The sequence below is a fragment of the Aptenodytes forsteri genome, unplaced genomic scaffold (genome assembly GCF_000699145.1).
Source record: "Aptenodytes forsteri isolate BGI_AS27 unplaced genomic scaffold, ASM69914v1 Scaffold8, whole genome shotgun sequence".
NCBI classification, from domain to species: domain Eukaryota; kingdom Metazoa; phylum Chordata; class Aves; order Sphenisciformes; family Spheniscidae; genus Aptenodytes; species Aptenodytes forsteri.
This window is the reverse complement of record NW_008796218.1, coordinates 6,693,844-6,711,686: the sequence shown is the minus strand read 5'-3', so window position 1 is coordinate 6,711,686 and position 17,843 is coordinate 6,693,844. Positions and strand designations below refer to the sequence as shown.

The window sequence follows — 17,843 nt, the reverse complement described above, 5'->3', positions numbered from 1 at the left end:
TAGATTTAGACTAGATAGAAGGAAGAAATTTTTGACGCTGAGGGTGGTGAAACAGTGGAAGAGGTTGCCCAGAGAGGTGGTGGATGCCCCATCCCTGGAAACATTCAAGGTCAGGTTGGAGGGGGCTCTGAGCAACCTGCTCTAGTTGAAGAAGTCCCTGCCCACGGCAGGGGGGGTGGACTAGATGACCTTTAAAGGTCCCTTCCAACCCAAACTATTCTATGATTCCATACAACAGTCACTGGATTTTGAACTCCAGCAACCCAAAATAAACCCACACAAAGAGACATTAATTAATTCAGCAATGTAAATGACTTTGTATTACTTTATTAAATAGCCAATTCTAAAGAACAGTAAAAAATATGAAAACATGCATCATTTGGTGTTCTTAAAAAACATTTGTCCAAAATACAGACTGTTAGAAAAATTAAACAAGTTTAGCCGCACTACACCTTTTGCGCTCCACATAAAAGATGTTTGGTAGTTATAAATAATGTTCCACCTCCTTTAGCAAAGTTTAACAATGTATACATTAGTATTTCTATTACTTTTTTTTTCACATTTCTTCTGTAAACATAATCAATTTAAAAAATGCCTTGTTAGCAAGCTTAAGGAACTACTGCTTTCCTGTACAGTAAATACAAATAGGATTTTCCTGCCATTCTACTCAGCACTCCATTTACTGAAACATTAAAGATTTCAATTAGTATAAAAATATAACCAGAGAATAAATGTCTGAGAAGATTCAGTATTTGAGTGAGTCTTAGTTAATAGGCAAATAAAATGCTATTGACTTCCAAATCTGAAGATCACTTCTGTACAGCTTCTGCTATCCAAGTATCACAATGCTGTACACAAATGCACTGGTTATCCGTCTGAAACATTCACCGCTTATTTACTAAAAATAATTTAACATTTAGCTGAACTAAAAAGCAGGTGCTAAGAGATGGATGTCCACGTTCGGTGTGCATACAAAGGTCAAAGCTGACTAACAAGCCACACCAATGGGCCCCCCTCTTTGGGAGGGGGGACTGACTTAGTTCTCAAAATATCTGTACAATTTAGCAAGAATACTATTTTACTTAGCAATAGATTGACTTCTTGTCTGGTGTGGGAGATGTACAAAGCAAAATCACAGACTTGTTCCTTTTCCCTACAGAAACAGAAATAACTGGCTTTGTCCCTGCAGAGAATTTTGAGGCAGAGCAGTAGGCTCTTTGGGAAGCCTTGTTACTAGAAACACTGAAATTATTTTACTGACAGGAATTATTTTTTTCTAAAGCAGTATTGCTACACATTTATCATTTTTATCTAAAACAAAAATGTCAAATTTAGTTTTCCTCTTGAATTCTTTTAATCTGGCATCCAATTAAGAATAAGACAAAAGTGCTGCATCTAAAACGGTGGTATGTTATAATCAGATTTCTTCCCCTTGATGCAAATGATATTTGGCCTGTATGTGACATCATCTTCCATTCATCTGCTCCAGAAATCTGTAAGTCAAAACTGTGCGTCTTTTAAACTATGAAGAGAACTCTCAAGGTTTTTTTTACACTTCTCAAGTATGAGACAGTACAAGAACAATCTTGCACGACTACTTTTTCCAAATGTTTTACGGCAGCATTTTGTACATGCCTACTTCCAGTTCTTTTGTTTGGATTCCTGCAAACAGAGGAAAACAGGACACCAAAATCCAGCCGGCCAGCAGGTACCCAGTGATACCAGTCTACCCTCGCTAAGGAAGAATGTGTCTGAGCGCTAAGCACCGTGCTAAGAGCAACAGATGGACAGAGCAAAAATAAAAGGAGACTCAATGGAAGGAAAGGTAATGCTCTATCTCAGAGTTGGACAGAACCTACAGGACTGACTTATCCTGGGTTTAAATTATACTAACTGAACCAATGAAACAATTGCTTCCCTCACTTTTTGGAATGAAAATGATGCTGCTTGATCGGTTAGATGCTGTCAGATTGTTACAGGCTAGTATAGAAACAACTCTGTCACAAGCTACATTTAAATAAAAATCTTCAGTTGAAAAGTTTTGTATAAAAGAACAGAGTTTCTGGAAGCATGAGGGAGAACAGCAAGAACTGTCAGACACCACATATTGTAATTACTGAGCTCTGAGTAGACATTCCTATGTGGTAACCAGTATTTTCTTTGTAGAAAGGCCCAACCTGCTGAGCAAACTAAGATCTTTATAAGCGAGAAGCTGCTCTGTGCAAAGCAGAACAAATGAAGGTGGGCTTCTATTCATAAACAGTACATCAGCTACCGTCGTTACTCAGAAGTGGCTTTTTTCCCTTTCCAGCTTTTTTGTCTTTGCTCGAGTTCAGCTTCAGTGAAGGCAGCCGGGCCCCAGTTTGTGATTAAGTGAGGATTCTTAGAGCCTGGAAAACAGAGTGCAATATTTGAAACAGGCGTTTCTGACAGCGACATCACCCACCCACCGTCGGTGGGACAGGCTGAGTGCCACCACAGGATGATTTGGTAAGTGCTGTCTCTTCTATGACTGGAAACCTTCTCAACGGTGACCTGAGGACCTGCCTAACCAAGGAGGGAGAAATGCCTGGGACACCATCAGTGAAGGTGCTTAGTGTGAGAAGTTGTCAACTGCTGCAATCTTTTGCACCCTTATCTCCCAACCTCCCCCTACCTCCTAACAGTTGTAGTATCTTAGTAAACCCCTCTTCTTCTTGCCTTTAGAGATGTCCTTGAAGGAAAGCGATCTCACCAGCACTGCATGACAAAGCCATTTTCCTCTGGGCTGGCACGCTATCAATTAAGCTAAGAAATTAAACTTTTCCCCCCAAAACCAAGTATTTTAGCTATCTTTACTTACTGTTTTTGGCAATTAGCATTTAAGCTAACTGCATTAAACACCCAAACCATGCAATGTTCAGGTTGATCCTTGCTTTGTTTTAAATAAATAAATAATAATAAAAAATTTTAATGGTTATTTTAGGGCCAGTAGAGGTAAAGATGTGAAAGTTACCATCAGCAGTTCTCACAAATGTGATATCTATAGGCTGCCATGAAACCAATAAGCTACAGGAAAAGACAGACTTCAGTAAATCACTAGGTGATCTAAGCATATGAGACAGAATGAATACATATTTTTTGTAACTTTTCTGTTGCTAACTTACCTGGCTCTATTAGTCGAATTAATCCCTCATGATGAGCTACTTTATCTTTCCAACTCTTGGTGTTATTAGCTGCCATTTCCAACTTCTTCTTAACCTCCTGAAATAAAATACAGCCCACTTGAAAACAAGAACAACTTTACTCTGTTTATATGAAAAGAAAAAACATCCTTTTAAATCTAAAGACAGAACCATGCTAATTCAGCCAGCACTCCATTTAGTGTAGACAGGAGAACTTAATTTCTAACCATCCGAAGTAATTTAGTCATCGCTAGCTGTATAAAAGTTGTCAAACCAGAATCCAAAAATGAACTAGGTTTTACAAGATTCTGTAGCTGCCTAAGTAGGGCTAGTCTTCATGAAGGTTGAAAGCATAAACTGTAGTTTCAAAACAGAAAGATGCATTTTCTGTTCCAAACTAAGACCAGCTAGTGGGTACCTCTCCCTATCAGAAATCATAAAATGTAAGCTAGGAAAAGGACCGCTGCTGTTACACCCAAGCAAGAAAGAGGTATTCTTCAGACTAAACTGGTCTTTTGGTCAATTCCAAACGGAAGGCCAGAATGTTTAATTATTTCTAAAATAATAGTAAACTATTGCAGTGACCTACTCCATTATTGTTTTGTGGATTTTTTTGTTTGGTTGGTTTTTTTGTTTGGGGTTTTTTATGTCTGTTGTATTCAGCAATTCCTTTGGAGTAGTAAATGATGTTTCATATACAAAAAGCCTGAGATGTCATCTAAAAAAAAGTCAAGTATTAGCCAAAAGCAATCTAATGATGGTGTTAGATGTAACACAAGTGGCCAGAACTACCCCACCTGGGCCCCTGCTTGCAGTCACTGCAGCATTTGTATTCTGTGCCAGTCGAGACAGCTCACTAGCTTGTCCTTCACAGAGCTAACCTCAACAGCACAGAAACAGCATAAACACACTCCCTAGTTAAACAGAAATCCAGTCATGTTTTGTTTTCTAACCTAAATACACACAGGAGCAACACCTCCCTAGCCCTAGAAAGTATGCAGCACTTCAGACTCTCTACTCGCTGGGTTCTGACTCTTACTTCTTCTATGAATACAGCCACTGGCCTTCACCAAAAACACTCAGCAGAGCAGAGAACAGGCCTGGCATTTGGGAGATGAGGCACTGCTACACATTGAGAATCTGAGCTAATTCCTAGCTATCCTTGACATCAGTTCAGTGCTTAAATACCTTTTTGAGGAGCAAGGGCCTACAGTACCACATTGATTTTTCATCTGTAGAAGACAATATTGCCCTATGACATCATCAAAACATTGCAAGAATAACTAATTCAAAAGCATAAGGCATTTAGTTATGACAGCAATGGGACTGCATAAGAAGTTAGTCTACAGTAGAAGACAAATGTGTACAGAGTATTTCAGGATAGGACTGAGCTGGCTCGCATGCGAATTGGGACAAAAGAATAAAGGAGGTGGTGTGTCTGAAACATGTCCTCTTCTTCAAATATATCTACTGGTCTAGGCCAAAAAAACCCCAACACATAACTATCCTACCTGTTGTTATAATTTTTGTGCCATAGTAATTCTTAAAGAAGCATGATATTGATGAACTTCAAATTCAGTTAAACAACTGAATACCTGGCTAAGTATGAGAGGCTGATGAACAGAACAGCTCACCTCATATTGCTCAAGGGCCTCCTTCCTTTCCAGTTCAAGTTGCTCCAGTTGCTGCATAGCAACTTGAAGAGCCTGTTCCTTTATCATTCTCTGGTTTTCTAGCTCTTGCTTCTCTGCTTCTGTCATCTGAATGGTCTGTTGCTGCTGCAAGTGCCATTTTTCCAGTTCAGCTCTCTTTGCTGACTCCTCTTCCAGTAATCTACAATGAGGATTGTGACGTTAACTGCACTTTAAAGTAAGTTAGTAAGTATCCACTATGTAGCATACAGGTAGGGAAGCCAAGCTAATTATTTTCTTTCTTTTTTTTTTTAGTTAAAAAAAAAGCAGCTTCAGAAGCACGGAAAAAGTTATTGCTTGTTGGCTTGTCTTCAGTGTAAAGCTGAAAATCATGCCAGCAGTGCAAGCAGTCTGACTGCTACAAAGGGCTATTCAGAAAATTTAGTCAATAATGCAAATACACAACACTGAAAACCACAGAAGAAACAAGCATGCATAAGTTATCTTAATTGTCTTAGGAGGACTGAATATATGAAGAAACAAACCACACTAAACAAAGCCCATATGATTAAGAGAAGACTTAACCCTTTATCAGTTACAATTTAAACCTGTGCTAAAATACAGCAGAAAGTCGTATTTACAGTTACTGCTTTATAAAATACACAATTAGAAAGTCTGTACAGAGTGATCTCAGTTTTTCAAGTGTTGACATGCACAACACCTGATGGAAAAATAAGCATGCCTGCTTTTCTGAAATTGCTGAGCACTCCCACTGCTAAGGGCTAATCAAACATATTAAAAAATCAAACACACAAGCTTTAGCCTTCATAACTTAAGGAGAAAAAAAAAAAATCTATCCTGTGTTTGGACTTCAAGCTAGTCCCCCTTTCCAGCAGCGTGTCCAAGATGCAAACAATCTTTAATGGTATGGCACAGTTACTTACTATTGCAGGGGGGAGTGGGGAATTGAAATAAATTTCTACTAGGCCAAAGCCATACCTGGCTTGAAGTTTCCTTACAGTCTCTTCATCTTGACGTGCCTGTTTCTCATCCTCCAAAGCTTCCTGTAGCTGTTTATACATTTCTTCCAGCTCACGTACTCTCTGTAAATACTGTTCCAGTTCAGATGATTTCTGAGCAACCTGCTCTTCCATTTTTTGTCTTACCTAGCAGCATAAATTGAGGACACATATGAGCTACCATTCAACTCAGGTTTCCAATTTTTAAAGGAATTGCCAGGTTTCCCTCAGATAATGTTTTCAGAGACAAACCTTTTCCTGCTGCCTGCATAGCAAAACTGATAAAATTGAGTCTAGATTTGTAGATGTATAACTAAGAGCATTTTAAAAAAATAAATAATAATACAGGTGACTTACATTGCCCTACTTCACGCAGCACAGGATTTTTACAGGGGTTTAAACCTAACTTCAATCAGCTTCATCTTGTCACCTAGTTTACAGATACACACTAAACTGAAGGAAGAGAAAGCTTGTAGAGAGCCCAGACACAAAGGTCAGGCTGGTTTCATTACACTGTTTCCACTCCTTTCCTCAGGCAAGTCCTCCCTGGCAGCAGTGTATTTCACACACATATATCTGGATGATGGCACCGTGACAGCACAGGATGGATAAAGGGTTGGAAATCAGCTAAGGAGGTTGGTTTTGCTAAAAGAAGAGCAACTATAACTAAAACAAAGGTAAGGCATAGAGGAAGGCGAGGGGATGCTGCATATCCACGGTCACCCAGTCTCTGATCCTCATCTCCCCTCCTTTCACTGACCAGAGCAGGAAACCAGCGGCGCTGCGGCACCAGAGCCGTCCTCCCACTCAGCCCATCACTGTGCTGGGGACAACAGCAGTCAGCTGGCTTTGAACTGAGTCGGGATGAAGCACCAAAACCTCAGCCTTTAGCAATACATCACATGTACTTCACAGAAGGTAAGCGTAGCTCCTGAAGTCAGCAAGAAAGGCTTGCTGTCAAGTGTGATAGGATGGCATGTCCTGCTCCACTGGTCTGCAGTCTGCTTTCCCTCAGCTAACCTAAATCCCACTGACCCAGAAAGTCATCGTATTCAGGAATTCACACTCAGCCCATAAAGCAGCACTGTGTGCATTTATGTCCTGAGATGTTCCATCACATCGACTTGACTATTTCTACTTCTTTTCTCCAGCTAACAGAAAAGCCTGTTATGCCTGACAAAGCCCTTGAAGATTGAAAATTAGTTCTTTTGGAAATTCTCAATGTGGATTATAGTAACAGCGTTGTAAAGCTACAATATTTCTTTAATTTATGTTTGCGTGTGTGTATAAACGTAAGAGAACACACAGTATAAAAAAGCAATAGTTTTAGGAATATATTCAAGTCAGAAAATTCCTAAAATGCATTTGATTATGCTTGTGTTCATTTTGCATATTCATATAGTATGTACTGACCGCAGGTTCTCCATCTTTGAAAACTGCAAGGACAACTTCAGTCTGCATTTATCCTTCAAACAAATTTTTCACAATTATCCAATAATGTTTAAGCTTTGAATGCTATACAAATTGTAGGCAAGCTGTTCCAGTATTTGAATTCACTAGTAAAAATATTTTATTCCTACATCTCCAATAAATGCAATGCAGGTTGCATTCTCCAGCCTCCTGCAAAATCTGTGGAATCCTTTCAGTGACAGCCTGAGGGAATTCATTGCTGAATGCATTGCTCACTGTGTAATCATAGCAAAAAACCATGTGCACTACTCACCATTTTTTCTCTCTCCAGCTCCAAACTGAAGCGATCTTGTAGTTCAACTTGAGTCTGAAGTCTTTTTTTCTCTTCCTCAGCAGCACGAGCAGCTGCTGCTTCCAGTTGCTGGAAGAAAAGGGAGGGAGGTGGGGGGAAGAAAAGAAGGAAAAAAATTTGTGAAAACTAAAACATTTAGAGGGAATGGAATTTTATTTAACAATTTTTGTTTTTAACAAAAATTGAAGAAACCTTCAAAAAGCATTAAAGGCACCAGCTTTTTTTTTTCTTTTTTAAATGTGAGGCTATTCTCAATCTCTAAATATAATTTTTAATCTTTTTATTTAAAAGACAATTTTAAATTTACCAATGAAAAGACAATTATCAGACTTCCTCCAAGCTTCCTTTGAGTCCTGCTTTGCACAACCCATAGAAATAGCTATATTTCCTTCTCTATCTCATATGGGATAGAAAACTATTATGGAAAAACCACATCCCAGACAGGACTACACAGGAGTTCCGACAGTGAAAACGTGCCAGCATGCATAGAGTTCATACAGAAACAGAAGTGAGAAGCACTAAATTGCCATGGGAAAGCAGAAGTGCCTCAAACTTTGACTATAATAAGTGATTGTGCTATTGTGAATCACATCCCTTTAACATCCCCTAAATTGCCATGTAAGGTAAGTAAAATTCTAGTCAATAATCATCACTTGAAATTAGGGGAAAAGTTAGCCTAGTCAGAGCTAAGGCCTAGGAAACAACTGCTGGTACCTGCATGCCTTCTTGCAACTTATTTAACTTTTTTTGCATCTTGATTTCACAAATAAAGATAGTCGTTACAGTTTTTCCTTTCATCAGGATTTCAATAGGATGTGTTTTTAGAATGCACAGGAAGGTTTGAAATGTACAAGTACCAGCCAAAACTTTACCAATACTGAAAACAAAATAATTCTTTCACAGAATTTTTCTAAGAAACTTATCTGATGCTTCAGAGGAAACAGAAAGCAAGTAGCCTTCTTTTGTAATACGCTAGGCTGGTAAAATTGCTTCCACAGACTTTCAGTAAGAGCGGGACACCCATCTTCAGTATTTTTGGAAGGTACCACATTTAAACCACCTTCCCTCACACAACCTAGATGAACTAATGAGACGCCTAAACGATTAAAACTGCCAAGCTAAAACTTTTATTCCTTTAAGTGCTTGTGCTATCACTCTAATCTGAAATAGATGGGAAGAAGGGAAGGAGAAGGCTCCTGGTTTCTGTTTTTCAGCTGTAGAAGATAGTACAGAATTGCTCTCCTTTGAAAGGCTTAAATGATGCCAGTCTTTTAGAAGTAGTAGTCCTCCTCTGCCAGAACATTTAAAAGCATGTAATTGTAGTCAAATCCAAGATGCCTATTTAAGTGAAATTTTCTTTTGATTTCCTTCCCCGCTTTGAAATTAAACAACCATTGCCAATACTGAGCTCAGAGAGCAAACATGCAGAGTCACAGGCAAGGGTGGGTGTTAGGCTTTTGCCAGAGAGCTCAACAAGAAAATACATTGTTGTCCACTCTTTATCAGCAACTTCCCGCTTAATTCATGACAGAGGACATCAATTCCTGGCAGGTAAGGTTACTGGCAACAACTATGGAGTTTAGGGAAAAGTCCCAAATGTTGGGGCAGGGAGGGAGGGGGAATCAACAATGGCGGAAACACCATTCCAGCAGGGGTTAGTAAGCAGAGAGTCTCTGAATCCCATGCAAGACCCCAAATAGAAAGGGTGCACAAGTCTTGTGCACGCTCTCTTGGTAAGAAAACTTACCTTTCAGTCTGTTCAATGTGTGTATCTCAAAATTCCATTAAAAATATGAAAAAGTCTATTTTAGACAAAGACTCTTATTCTTCTGAAATTTTCTACCTCAAGAGCTACCAAAATACAAACCAGACTCAGAGTGCACTTTGGCAGATGCTGAGTAAGTGGTGGCTCACTGCCATCGGGAGCAAATCTAACCCTAAGCTTTCCAGAACAGTTCAGTTTCCTGAACCATTTACAAAGCCTTTCCCTTGAAGAACATTTTTCTAACTATCAAACACTTTAAGTTCCTCCAGCACAGTAACTCCCCACTAATTCCACTCAGTCAAAATGCAGTAGTTCATGTCAGAGACTAAACTACTTTCCTTGAGAAGTCATTTTAATCCAGTCCACTTCAAAAGATGCTTCTTGCCACAACTCTCTTTAGTTTACCCATTGTGACTTCTACAAAACTCCCCAGAGCCTGTCAACATCGTACTGCTCCTTTGGGGTTGCTGTCATGTCTTCACCCCTAACTTTTTCTCCATAAAGTAAACTCAACACAGAAATCCAGTCCTATGATTTCTGTTAGCAGGTATATCACTTACCAGTAACTTGCAGGTAACACAGACTGTCCTTTAAAGCATATTTTGCATTCTGAATCCTAAGCACATGGTAGAATATAGGTGCTAAAATTAAATTAAAAAATGGTTTTCCACTGTCAGACTCCATTTCAGGCAAATAGAATAATACCCACATCAGTACTGGCAGTCCAAGGTTAATTAAAAAAAGACAAATTTCTCCTCGCCACAAATTGTGACTTAATGACAAGACTTTTAAAAAGATACATTTTGGATGATTGTATTTGCTTTCTAGACTTGGCACCTTTAACATGCTCTCACAATATTTATAGCTCCTCCCCGCCGCAAAGATCATTAAAGTTTTTTCTAACTGAGGGCTAAAATTAGTTAGTGTTTTTAATTTATGAAAAACTCAAGCAATGATGCAGACTTGTCCTCAGTGGGAATGCAAAACATCAAATTAATTTAGGAAGGTAGTGAACAAAAGACTCTTTAAACTAAGCACAGAGTAAAGATCTGGACTGCTCTAGCAGCAGGAACTCAGCGGCCGAAATGTTAGGCAGCAGTGGGGAGGGATACTAATCAAGTCTCTGTGGAAAACTATTGCAGGGGTACCAGTTGTTCCAAAGTACAAAGATCCATCAGCCTGTTCAATCTACTGTTAGAGTGTGCAGCCACAGGAAAGCACCTTGGTGTCTCCTGCCAGTTGTTAGACTAAAAAGCTGTCTACAAGGAAAATAATGTATTCAGCAAGTCTTCTGCTAATACTCAGAGATTTCTAGTCGAATTCTCAGGCTTTTAGAAGTCAATCCAGCATTTACAAGGAACATGCATTAAACAGTTTATAAATGGTTGCTATGTGTCTCAGCTCTATAAATCCCAAATTGTTCTAATAAAACTATGCCTATATATACTCACAAAATCACTTTGCGTCTTTGGAATCTTTGTAAATTAAATTTCTCTCTCTGGAAACTACGTCTGTGTGAAGAGAACAGTTCCCCCACACATACAATTCACATAGATAGTTTTCCAAAGTTATGTTAAGAAAATCTTAATGGAAAGCCCCAAGTTTCTGACAGAAAAGAAAAACAAAAAACCCACAAGTAACTGAAAATACTAGACTCTCCAGTCCCCAAGCACCATCCGCACAGCTGGGGCTTTCTTCTACAGTAGCTTCACAATACCCTCATAAGTACAGGGGACAGGGCTGGGCCACATGAGTTACCGCAAGCCTGCTGAACAGTCCTTAGAAACTGCTGCAGTCAATGCTGAAGGCTTTACTGCAGGGTCAACCAGCAGATCTACTTGCTTAGGGGGCTGATGTTGACACAAGCTCACCTCCTCTGGAGGAGTGCACTCAATGTGTCTGAACACCTGAACAGGAAATAGATGCCTAATTATACTTCAGGAAGTATACCACAGAAATTGAGCTTAAAGCTTGAAGGTTAGCAGCTCCCACTCCCACCTTTCGCACAGTCTCCAGTTCCTTCTGCTTGTTCTCATTAGCTGTTTGCAGTTCTTTCATCTGCCGCTCCAGCTCTTCTTGCTCAGCTAACAGCTTCTGGCGCAATTCTTTTCGTTTTTGGCGTGCTTCTTTGTGGGGTGGAGGGCTCCCTGCTCTCAGCAGGTTTACAGTGGTCTGTATGGCTGGAAAGGAGCACGCAAAACAAAAGGGAGAGGAAGAGAACACCAGTGAAGGGAAATGATAAACTTTCTGGATAGCCTTAGTGAATGAATACTTGTGGTGGTGTGTTGTTTGTTGGGGGTTTTTTTAATGTATTTTTAAAATCAGAAAGAACTGTTGTCAGTTCTCCTAATTCTCATCAGGCTAGCTGTCAACACAAACCAAAAGTGAAAGACACTTGGCTTTCAGTATTGGCTGCGTGCCACAAGGATAAGGTCCAGTAATTCCAATGCATCATGTCAATTCCAATATTGATTTCTAACAGGCCGTGGACATACAAGTCACTTGTATGCCTAGCTGCAAAAAAAAAAAAACCAAACAACAAAACCCCAACACTTCAAGATTTCTTAGATTTACTTAGAAATTTACTTACCTAGATTCAGTGACTCTAATCAAGCAGTAAGATGTTATCTAACATATACATCACTTACTTCCCTTAGTTGGAACCAACCTTAAACCCTTTATTCTTACTGATACTCCAAGGGAAAACTTTCTCCCAGTAAGACAGTAGCTCTCATTCACTTATATGCAGTGAGGAAATACTCAGAGAGCAAAGCTGAGGAGCAGCAGATGATTTTGATATTCACCTGCTACAACTGTAAAAAAAGACCTCCTTTTGGAACTAAGTAATCATTCATCATACATCTCACTTTGGTGCAATTAAACACATGCTTTAGGTAAAGAGGGAAGTGCAAATGAAAGCACACAACTCCAAATATTTGACTGCTGTACATACTTCAATGGCATTGGCAACAGTGGCTTTGCAAGGGCTTCTACCTCACTCTGCAAAAGATACATGTAACTATCACTCAGCACGTATCTGGGAAGGTCTCACAGAAGGAGTAACTTCACTGTGGGAATAGAAAAGGAAGCCCTAATTCCCAGCCTTATCCTCAGCTCACCAAACTATACTACCTCAAGCAAAACTGTAAAAGCAAAGCCAGAATTTTATGATGCTGAAATGAACAAGCTTTCCCTTTCTCCCCAAAAAGCAACAATTTACAATGTATTCCCCTTCCCTTCCCCATCCGTAGAAGTATAGCCAATATAGAAAAAGCAAACAACAGTAATATCCATTTTATTTTGGTTATGGCTGCCTAAATTGAGGCACCTAAATGACAGAAACTGATTCCCCTTAACATGGATCCTTAGTTCTTCCTGAGTCTCAGGCTCCTTAAAGAGCCTGTCCATGTGCCCAAAACAGAGACTTCAAAAATCACAAGGCCAAGAATTTCAGATTTGAGTAAAGCACAGCTGTAAGACTTCAGCTTACCTTAACTTTCACATAACTAAGATTTTTGAAACCTCACCTTGAATCCACTCCTGCTTCTTCTTTTTATCAGAGGCACTGATCTCAAAGCTTTTATCAAGACATTTTATGAGAAAAAGGCATTTCTTTCCATCTTTGTCAGGCAAGGCCTAGAACGGGTAACAAAAGGATAAGCTTTGCAAACACTGAAATCTAAGTTATATTGTGTCAAGCCCAACGTATGCAGTTATCTGTTACAGAGCTACAAATACCAGCACTAAGAACCTTTATTAAAAGTGTTTATGAACTGTTTTTATATAAAGTAAGAAAAGCTCTGTTGTTGAAAGATATCAGGAGTCCATCCTGCACACAAAAAAGGATTAATTCTTATCTTTAGAGACATTCATAGTTTTTGGTGTTTTTTTTTTTTACCTCTACACAACAGTTGCCATCCAGTATGATGTCTCCCTTCTTGTCCTTTAAATCTTCACTTACATAGTAGGAAATAATATTGGGTTTTAGCACAAACCATCGTTCCGTCCAGTTTTTCCTTTTGTGACCTTTTTTCAACATATAGCCCTGTAAAAAGCAACAGATCAGCTGAAATGCCCAGCCTCTGTTGAACTGCCTGGTCTTTTGATTATGTGGCTTAAAGGCCCAATAGAGCACACAGAAAAGTTAGCTCAAGGCCCTAAATACTTCACCAACACACTTCCATTCCTAATACCAACACACTGCTATTTGTTTAGCCCATGAGAAACTACTCACTGTTCTTCTGTCCAGTTTTTAAGTAACTGGGTTACCTGAAGAACTGAACAATTATTATTATGTCATTATCAAGTCATTATTATAACTCTTCAGTCCTCTTTGATGACCTTTACTATTTAATTTTCTTCAGTCAAGCAGAGACATTTGCCATCGCTAAGACTCACCTGTAATACTTCAGTGACAGCCGCTATTAAAAATGAGCCCTGTGTGGATGGATGCCCCAGTGACAGATGTGGGCCTGCATCTATGCACTGTAAATCCAGCCTTTTACGGGATATTCCCAGGGACAAAGCAGAAGCACCTCTGTCTTGGGAGTGGCTCTACCCTGCCAACACACTCATTTAGCTGCACCCCGTTGAAGAAGCGATCCCATATAGGATAATTCAATGAGTATGTTAGAGAAACTGATAACAGAACCATACTCCTTGTCATCTCTATTGGATGGGATACAGGAACACTGGTGAAGCCTGGATTTTCCCTTAAAGGAACAGAGTTGTACCTTGATTTAAACAATGCCAAGATTTCACTCACAGTATTTTATTTTCCTTGAAAGATGATCCACTCAACTTTCTGCATGAGAAAAACACTTGCAAGCCTTAACAAGACTATTTCAAAAGAGGAAGAGAAGCCCATACCTTGCCACTGAGCTTTATACAAATAAAAGAATAAAAATTATAATCTTCTGTAATGACAATAAATAGGGCTGGTATCATGATCAAATCATCCAAGTTTGCCTCTATTGAATATTAACATATCTAAAATATAAACAGCAATACTAAGCGCAGTTATACTAGTAACCCTGTTATACATTATCCAGTGTGGCTACGGCAATTCAAAAACCATCTCATGGAAAAGGGCGCACAGAGAATGATATAATAATTGGTCATTCTTTCAGGAGTTTGATTTTTAGTGATCTTACAGGGGACGCTGCTGTGACCTAGTCAGTTTTTAATCTAGAGTTTCAAAGTTTGCCAGTATTTCAGCTATAGCTGCCATTTCTGAAACCATATTCTCCAATTATTTACATACTTTTGTCTGACTTCTAACTTCAGAAAAAAGTCAAATCACAGATTAAACTGAAACACATCAATATAGCTACGAACAAGCCATACAGAAAGCACTGTACTCAAAGTATTCCAGATTAAGAGGATGGAAAAGTTGGAAAGGAGACCAAGGAACATTCTTCTGTAATGGCTTTTAGCTATAGCAATTTTGGATACAAGCAGACAAATAAATGTGCTGTGACATATTTCAGTCAAAGGTGTCTTTCTGTACAGGTCTGAGGGGAAAAAAAATATCAGGACAGTTGGAGAAGCTCTTTTGTTTAAAAACCAAAGCAAACCAAACAAAAAAGAAACAACCCCCCTACACATACAGCTTATCTGTGCTCAGCTTTTCTAGCCAGTTAAACGTGCCCAGAGCCAAGGCCGTACCTATTCCCCTGTGCCATCCCACCCCCTTGCTCCAAAACAGGACTGCACAAACAGCTTTGTTTGCCACCTCCGTACTCAGGTCCAAGGTCTGGGTGGTCACAAGGGCGTGTGAAGGACTCCCGCAGTTTCACTCTTTCATGCCTTGCACAGTCTAAGTCATAACCAGGTGTTTTTCCCCTTCCTGACATACTGAATTTGCTTTCAAAGCCAAGTCACACTGATATTTTTCCCTCAAATTTCTGCAAAATCTTTATCTATTATTTCAGTGCATCAGCTGCTTCTCATCTTCCAAGAGCCCACCGACAGCTCCTGGGGATCTTTTCATACCATGAAAGATGCATATTTCAGAAAACTAAATATCACAAATTTAATTATCACTGCTACCCTCCATAAGCCTTGGAGATCCAGGATAAGGGTACAATAAAAAGGGTAGTATGACACTTGGCTACAATACGATATGTCATTAATTAACACCCTGAAGTAATTATATACTGCAATAAACAGGACAATTCTGTGAATCAACAAGGCATCAGGGTACAAGGTTTGACCGAACCAGACATCTGTAAGTCACACAGGGAACTCCATTCTCTATTAGGCCAGTAACTGTCCAGGAGGCGCTGGGCCAAATCTTGACAGAAACTATTTTTAAGTGTCAAGGAACCGTTCAAAGGCACTCAGACATCCTTGAGAAAGAGGCTCAGCCACCAGGAGAGGAAAGAAAGGAGACAGTAAAAAAAAAAAAAAAGGGGGGGCGGGGGGGGAGGGAAGAGACACAATGCAGTATCGAAACCAAAAAGAAATCCGTTTTCCTCACAAGTGTCAAATGGAAGGACTGACCTGACACTGGTTATTTTATTTTCATGGTATTAAACAGCAGGATGACTTCATTTTGCCCTCAACTGACTCTGTGTGTGTGTGTGTGTGTGTCTGTGTCCCCAGCCCTCACCTCCAACAGGCAACCAGCAGTTAACAAAAATAGACTTTTGCATTGTTCTGTGGATATTCTAAAAGAATTTCCTGTGCCAAAACCTTCTGATGAATTCTTCAGAACAGCTTAGGAAAGCCTGCCAAGAAAGCCTTTGTTTCTCTGCTCACCAAAAAGCCAAGAAATCAAAGATGAAAAAAATTCTCTGTCAGGTAAAAGTCAATTTTAAATTGCTCTCTAGGTAAGCTCTGCTGTGACCCCTCAGGTCCCTGTGATATTTACACTTCCCATGAAAGAAATGCAGTTTTTAAAACCATTCCTAAACTGATAATCCAGCCACTGGAAATCTGAAGAAACTGAAGATTGACAGAAGTTTGCTAAGAATATAAAGGCCAGCATGACTTTTTGTATTTGAGTAGAGGTAAATAAGTTGTCAGTCACGTAGCCTGCTAAGCAGAAGAAGAAGGGAGAGCGCTCTGGAGCTCTTCTACGCCTTTTTGCCCTGTTGAAGTGGCGCAACTTAGAAGCAGACCTTTCAGCTGGAGCAATACCTTTGTCCAGACCCCCTTGTTTGAATACAGAGGTTATCATCAGCACAACTTGTATTTGCTACAACATAACTGAAACTAGAAAAAAGCATTTTCAAAGATTGAAGAGTTGTCACCAGTTTAAGAACTGACAGCATGTTGCAGCTATTCTGTCAGCTAACAAGCAGTTGACACTAGTATAAGAAAGGCTGTATTTCAAGTCAGAGTACACTTCTTTTACTTTCTAAAAACAAACTCTCCCAACAAGCAACTCATTCATAATACTGCAACAATTACAACAATCTGAACAGCAGCACAATTTCTCTTTTATAAAAATAAGCTCATATTAAAGAACACTTATAAGTAATTTACCTAATTTCCCCCTGTTCATTGTCCATCAGGTAAAGAAATTTCAGTACAAGTTGAACATTTTCTAATTATGCAATAAATTGTTCTACTTTAAAACATTAGTTCTCTGTGGTTCTTACCTGTTTGAGTACATCTAATATGAGCTCATTAAAGACTTCATTGATTGCCATGGACACCGTCTGTCGGTCCATCCCTTTACTAAACTGCCCGCTTCCAATGAGATCAATCAGCTCCCATGCAGAAAGACCTTCTCGACTGGTGTTGAGAGCAATCTTATAATGGTCAAACTGCTCTTGCTGCCAGCCTGCTCCCATTGCTTCGGTGAGTTTTTTAAGTAAATATTCAATCTGTACAGAAATACAAACAGAAATTAATCGTTTTCAGCAAGCATGGAAATCAAGTGTTTCAGAGCTGTAAACGAAGCTTCTCTAGAGGCTATCATTACAGCTAGATTCCTACGTTCACATGTAGGTCCCTAAACATAGGTGGTTTAATTAGCAAAGATTTTAGGCTCCTGTCTCAGTTGAACTTTTGACTGCCAAGCCCATCCCGCAGCTACTCTCTTCATAGTAAAGAAACAAAGAATTGAACCTGACAGCCTCTTTTAATATTTCCGATTCCTATAGAACACATGGGACCTTCTTTGCAACAGCTTCCAAACCATGATGACTGAAGTGTGAGAAAGCAAGAAGTTTCAAAAAGTATTCTTGTAAGATAAAAAGCAAACAAATTAGAAAAAATAAGAAAAGATGGCAGTTTGGACAAGAAGTGAAATGAAAAACTATCAAAGTATGATCACGTATCTTAGTCTTCACCTGACCCCTCTTCTCTAGCTCTCAAGCACTCTATCGCTGGACACAATCTTGACAGGTGTATCAAGAGAAGTAAAAGAACAAATTTTTCACATCCGCTTTTATTGTTTCCAGAATAAACTCTCCTTTTCCTTTAATCTTTCATCATTCTGTAAGCATTACCATACACAGGGTAATAACACTAATAACACTACTCAAAATA

The 17,843-nt window shown here is 39.3% G+C and overlaps 1 protein-coding gene across 1 annotated transcript in view; it reads right to left on the bottom strand.

The window, feature by feature from the left end:
* Positions 1-294: 294 nt before the first annotated feature.
* The window catches only part of SWAP70 (SWAP switching B-cell complex subunit 70), a 39,995-nt gene continuing 22,446 nt past the window's right edge, over positions 295-17,843 (bottom strand). Inside the window, exons 4-12 of the mRNA XM_009288812.2 lie at positions 16,949-17,176; positions 13,240-13,386; positions 12,869-12,977; positions 11,340-11,521; positions 7,538-7,645; positions 5,795-5,961; positions 4,799-4,997; positions 3,147-3,243; positions 295-2,390 (exon numbers count right to left, since the gene is read on the bottom strand). Of these exons, the coding sequence (XP_009287087.1) occupies positions 2,281-2,390; positions 3,147-3,243; positions 4,799-4,997; positions 5,795-5,961; positions 7,538-7,645; positions 11,340-11,521; positions 12,869-12,977; positions 13,240-13,386; positions 16,949-17,176 (1,347 nt within the window). The 3' untranslated portion in view covers positions 295-2,280. The remainder of the gene's footprint in view (positions 2,391-3,146; positions 3,244-4,798; positions 4,998-5,794; positions 5,962-7,537; positions 7,646-11,339; positions 11,522-12,868; positions 12,978-13,239; positions 13,387-16,948; positions 17,177-17,843) is intronic.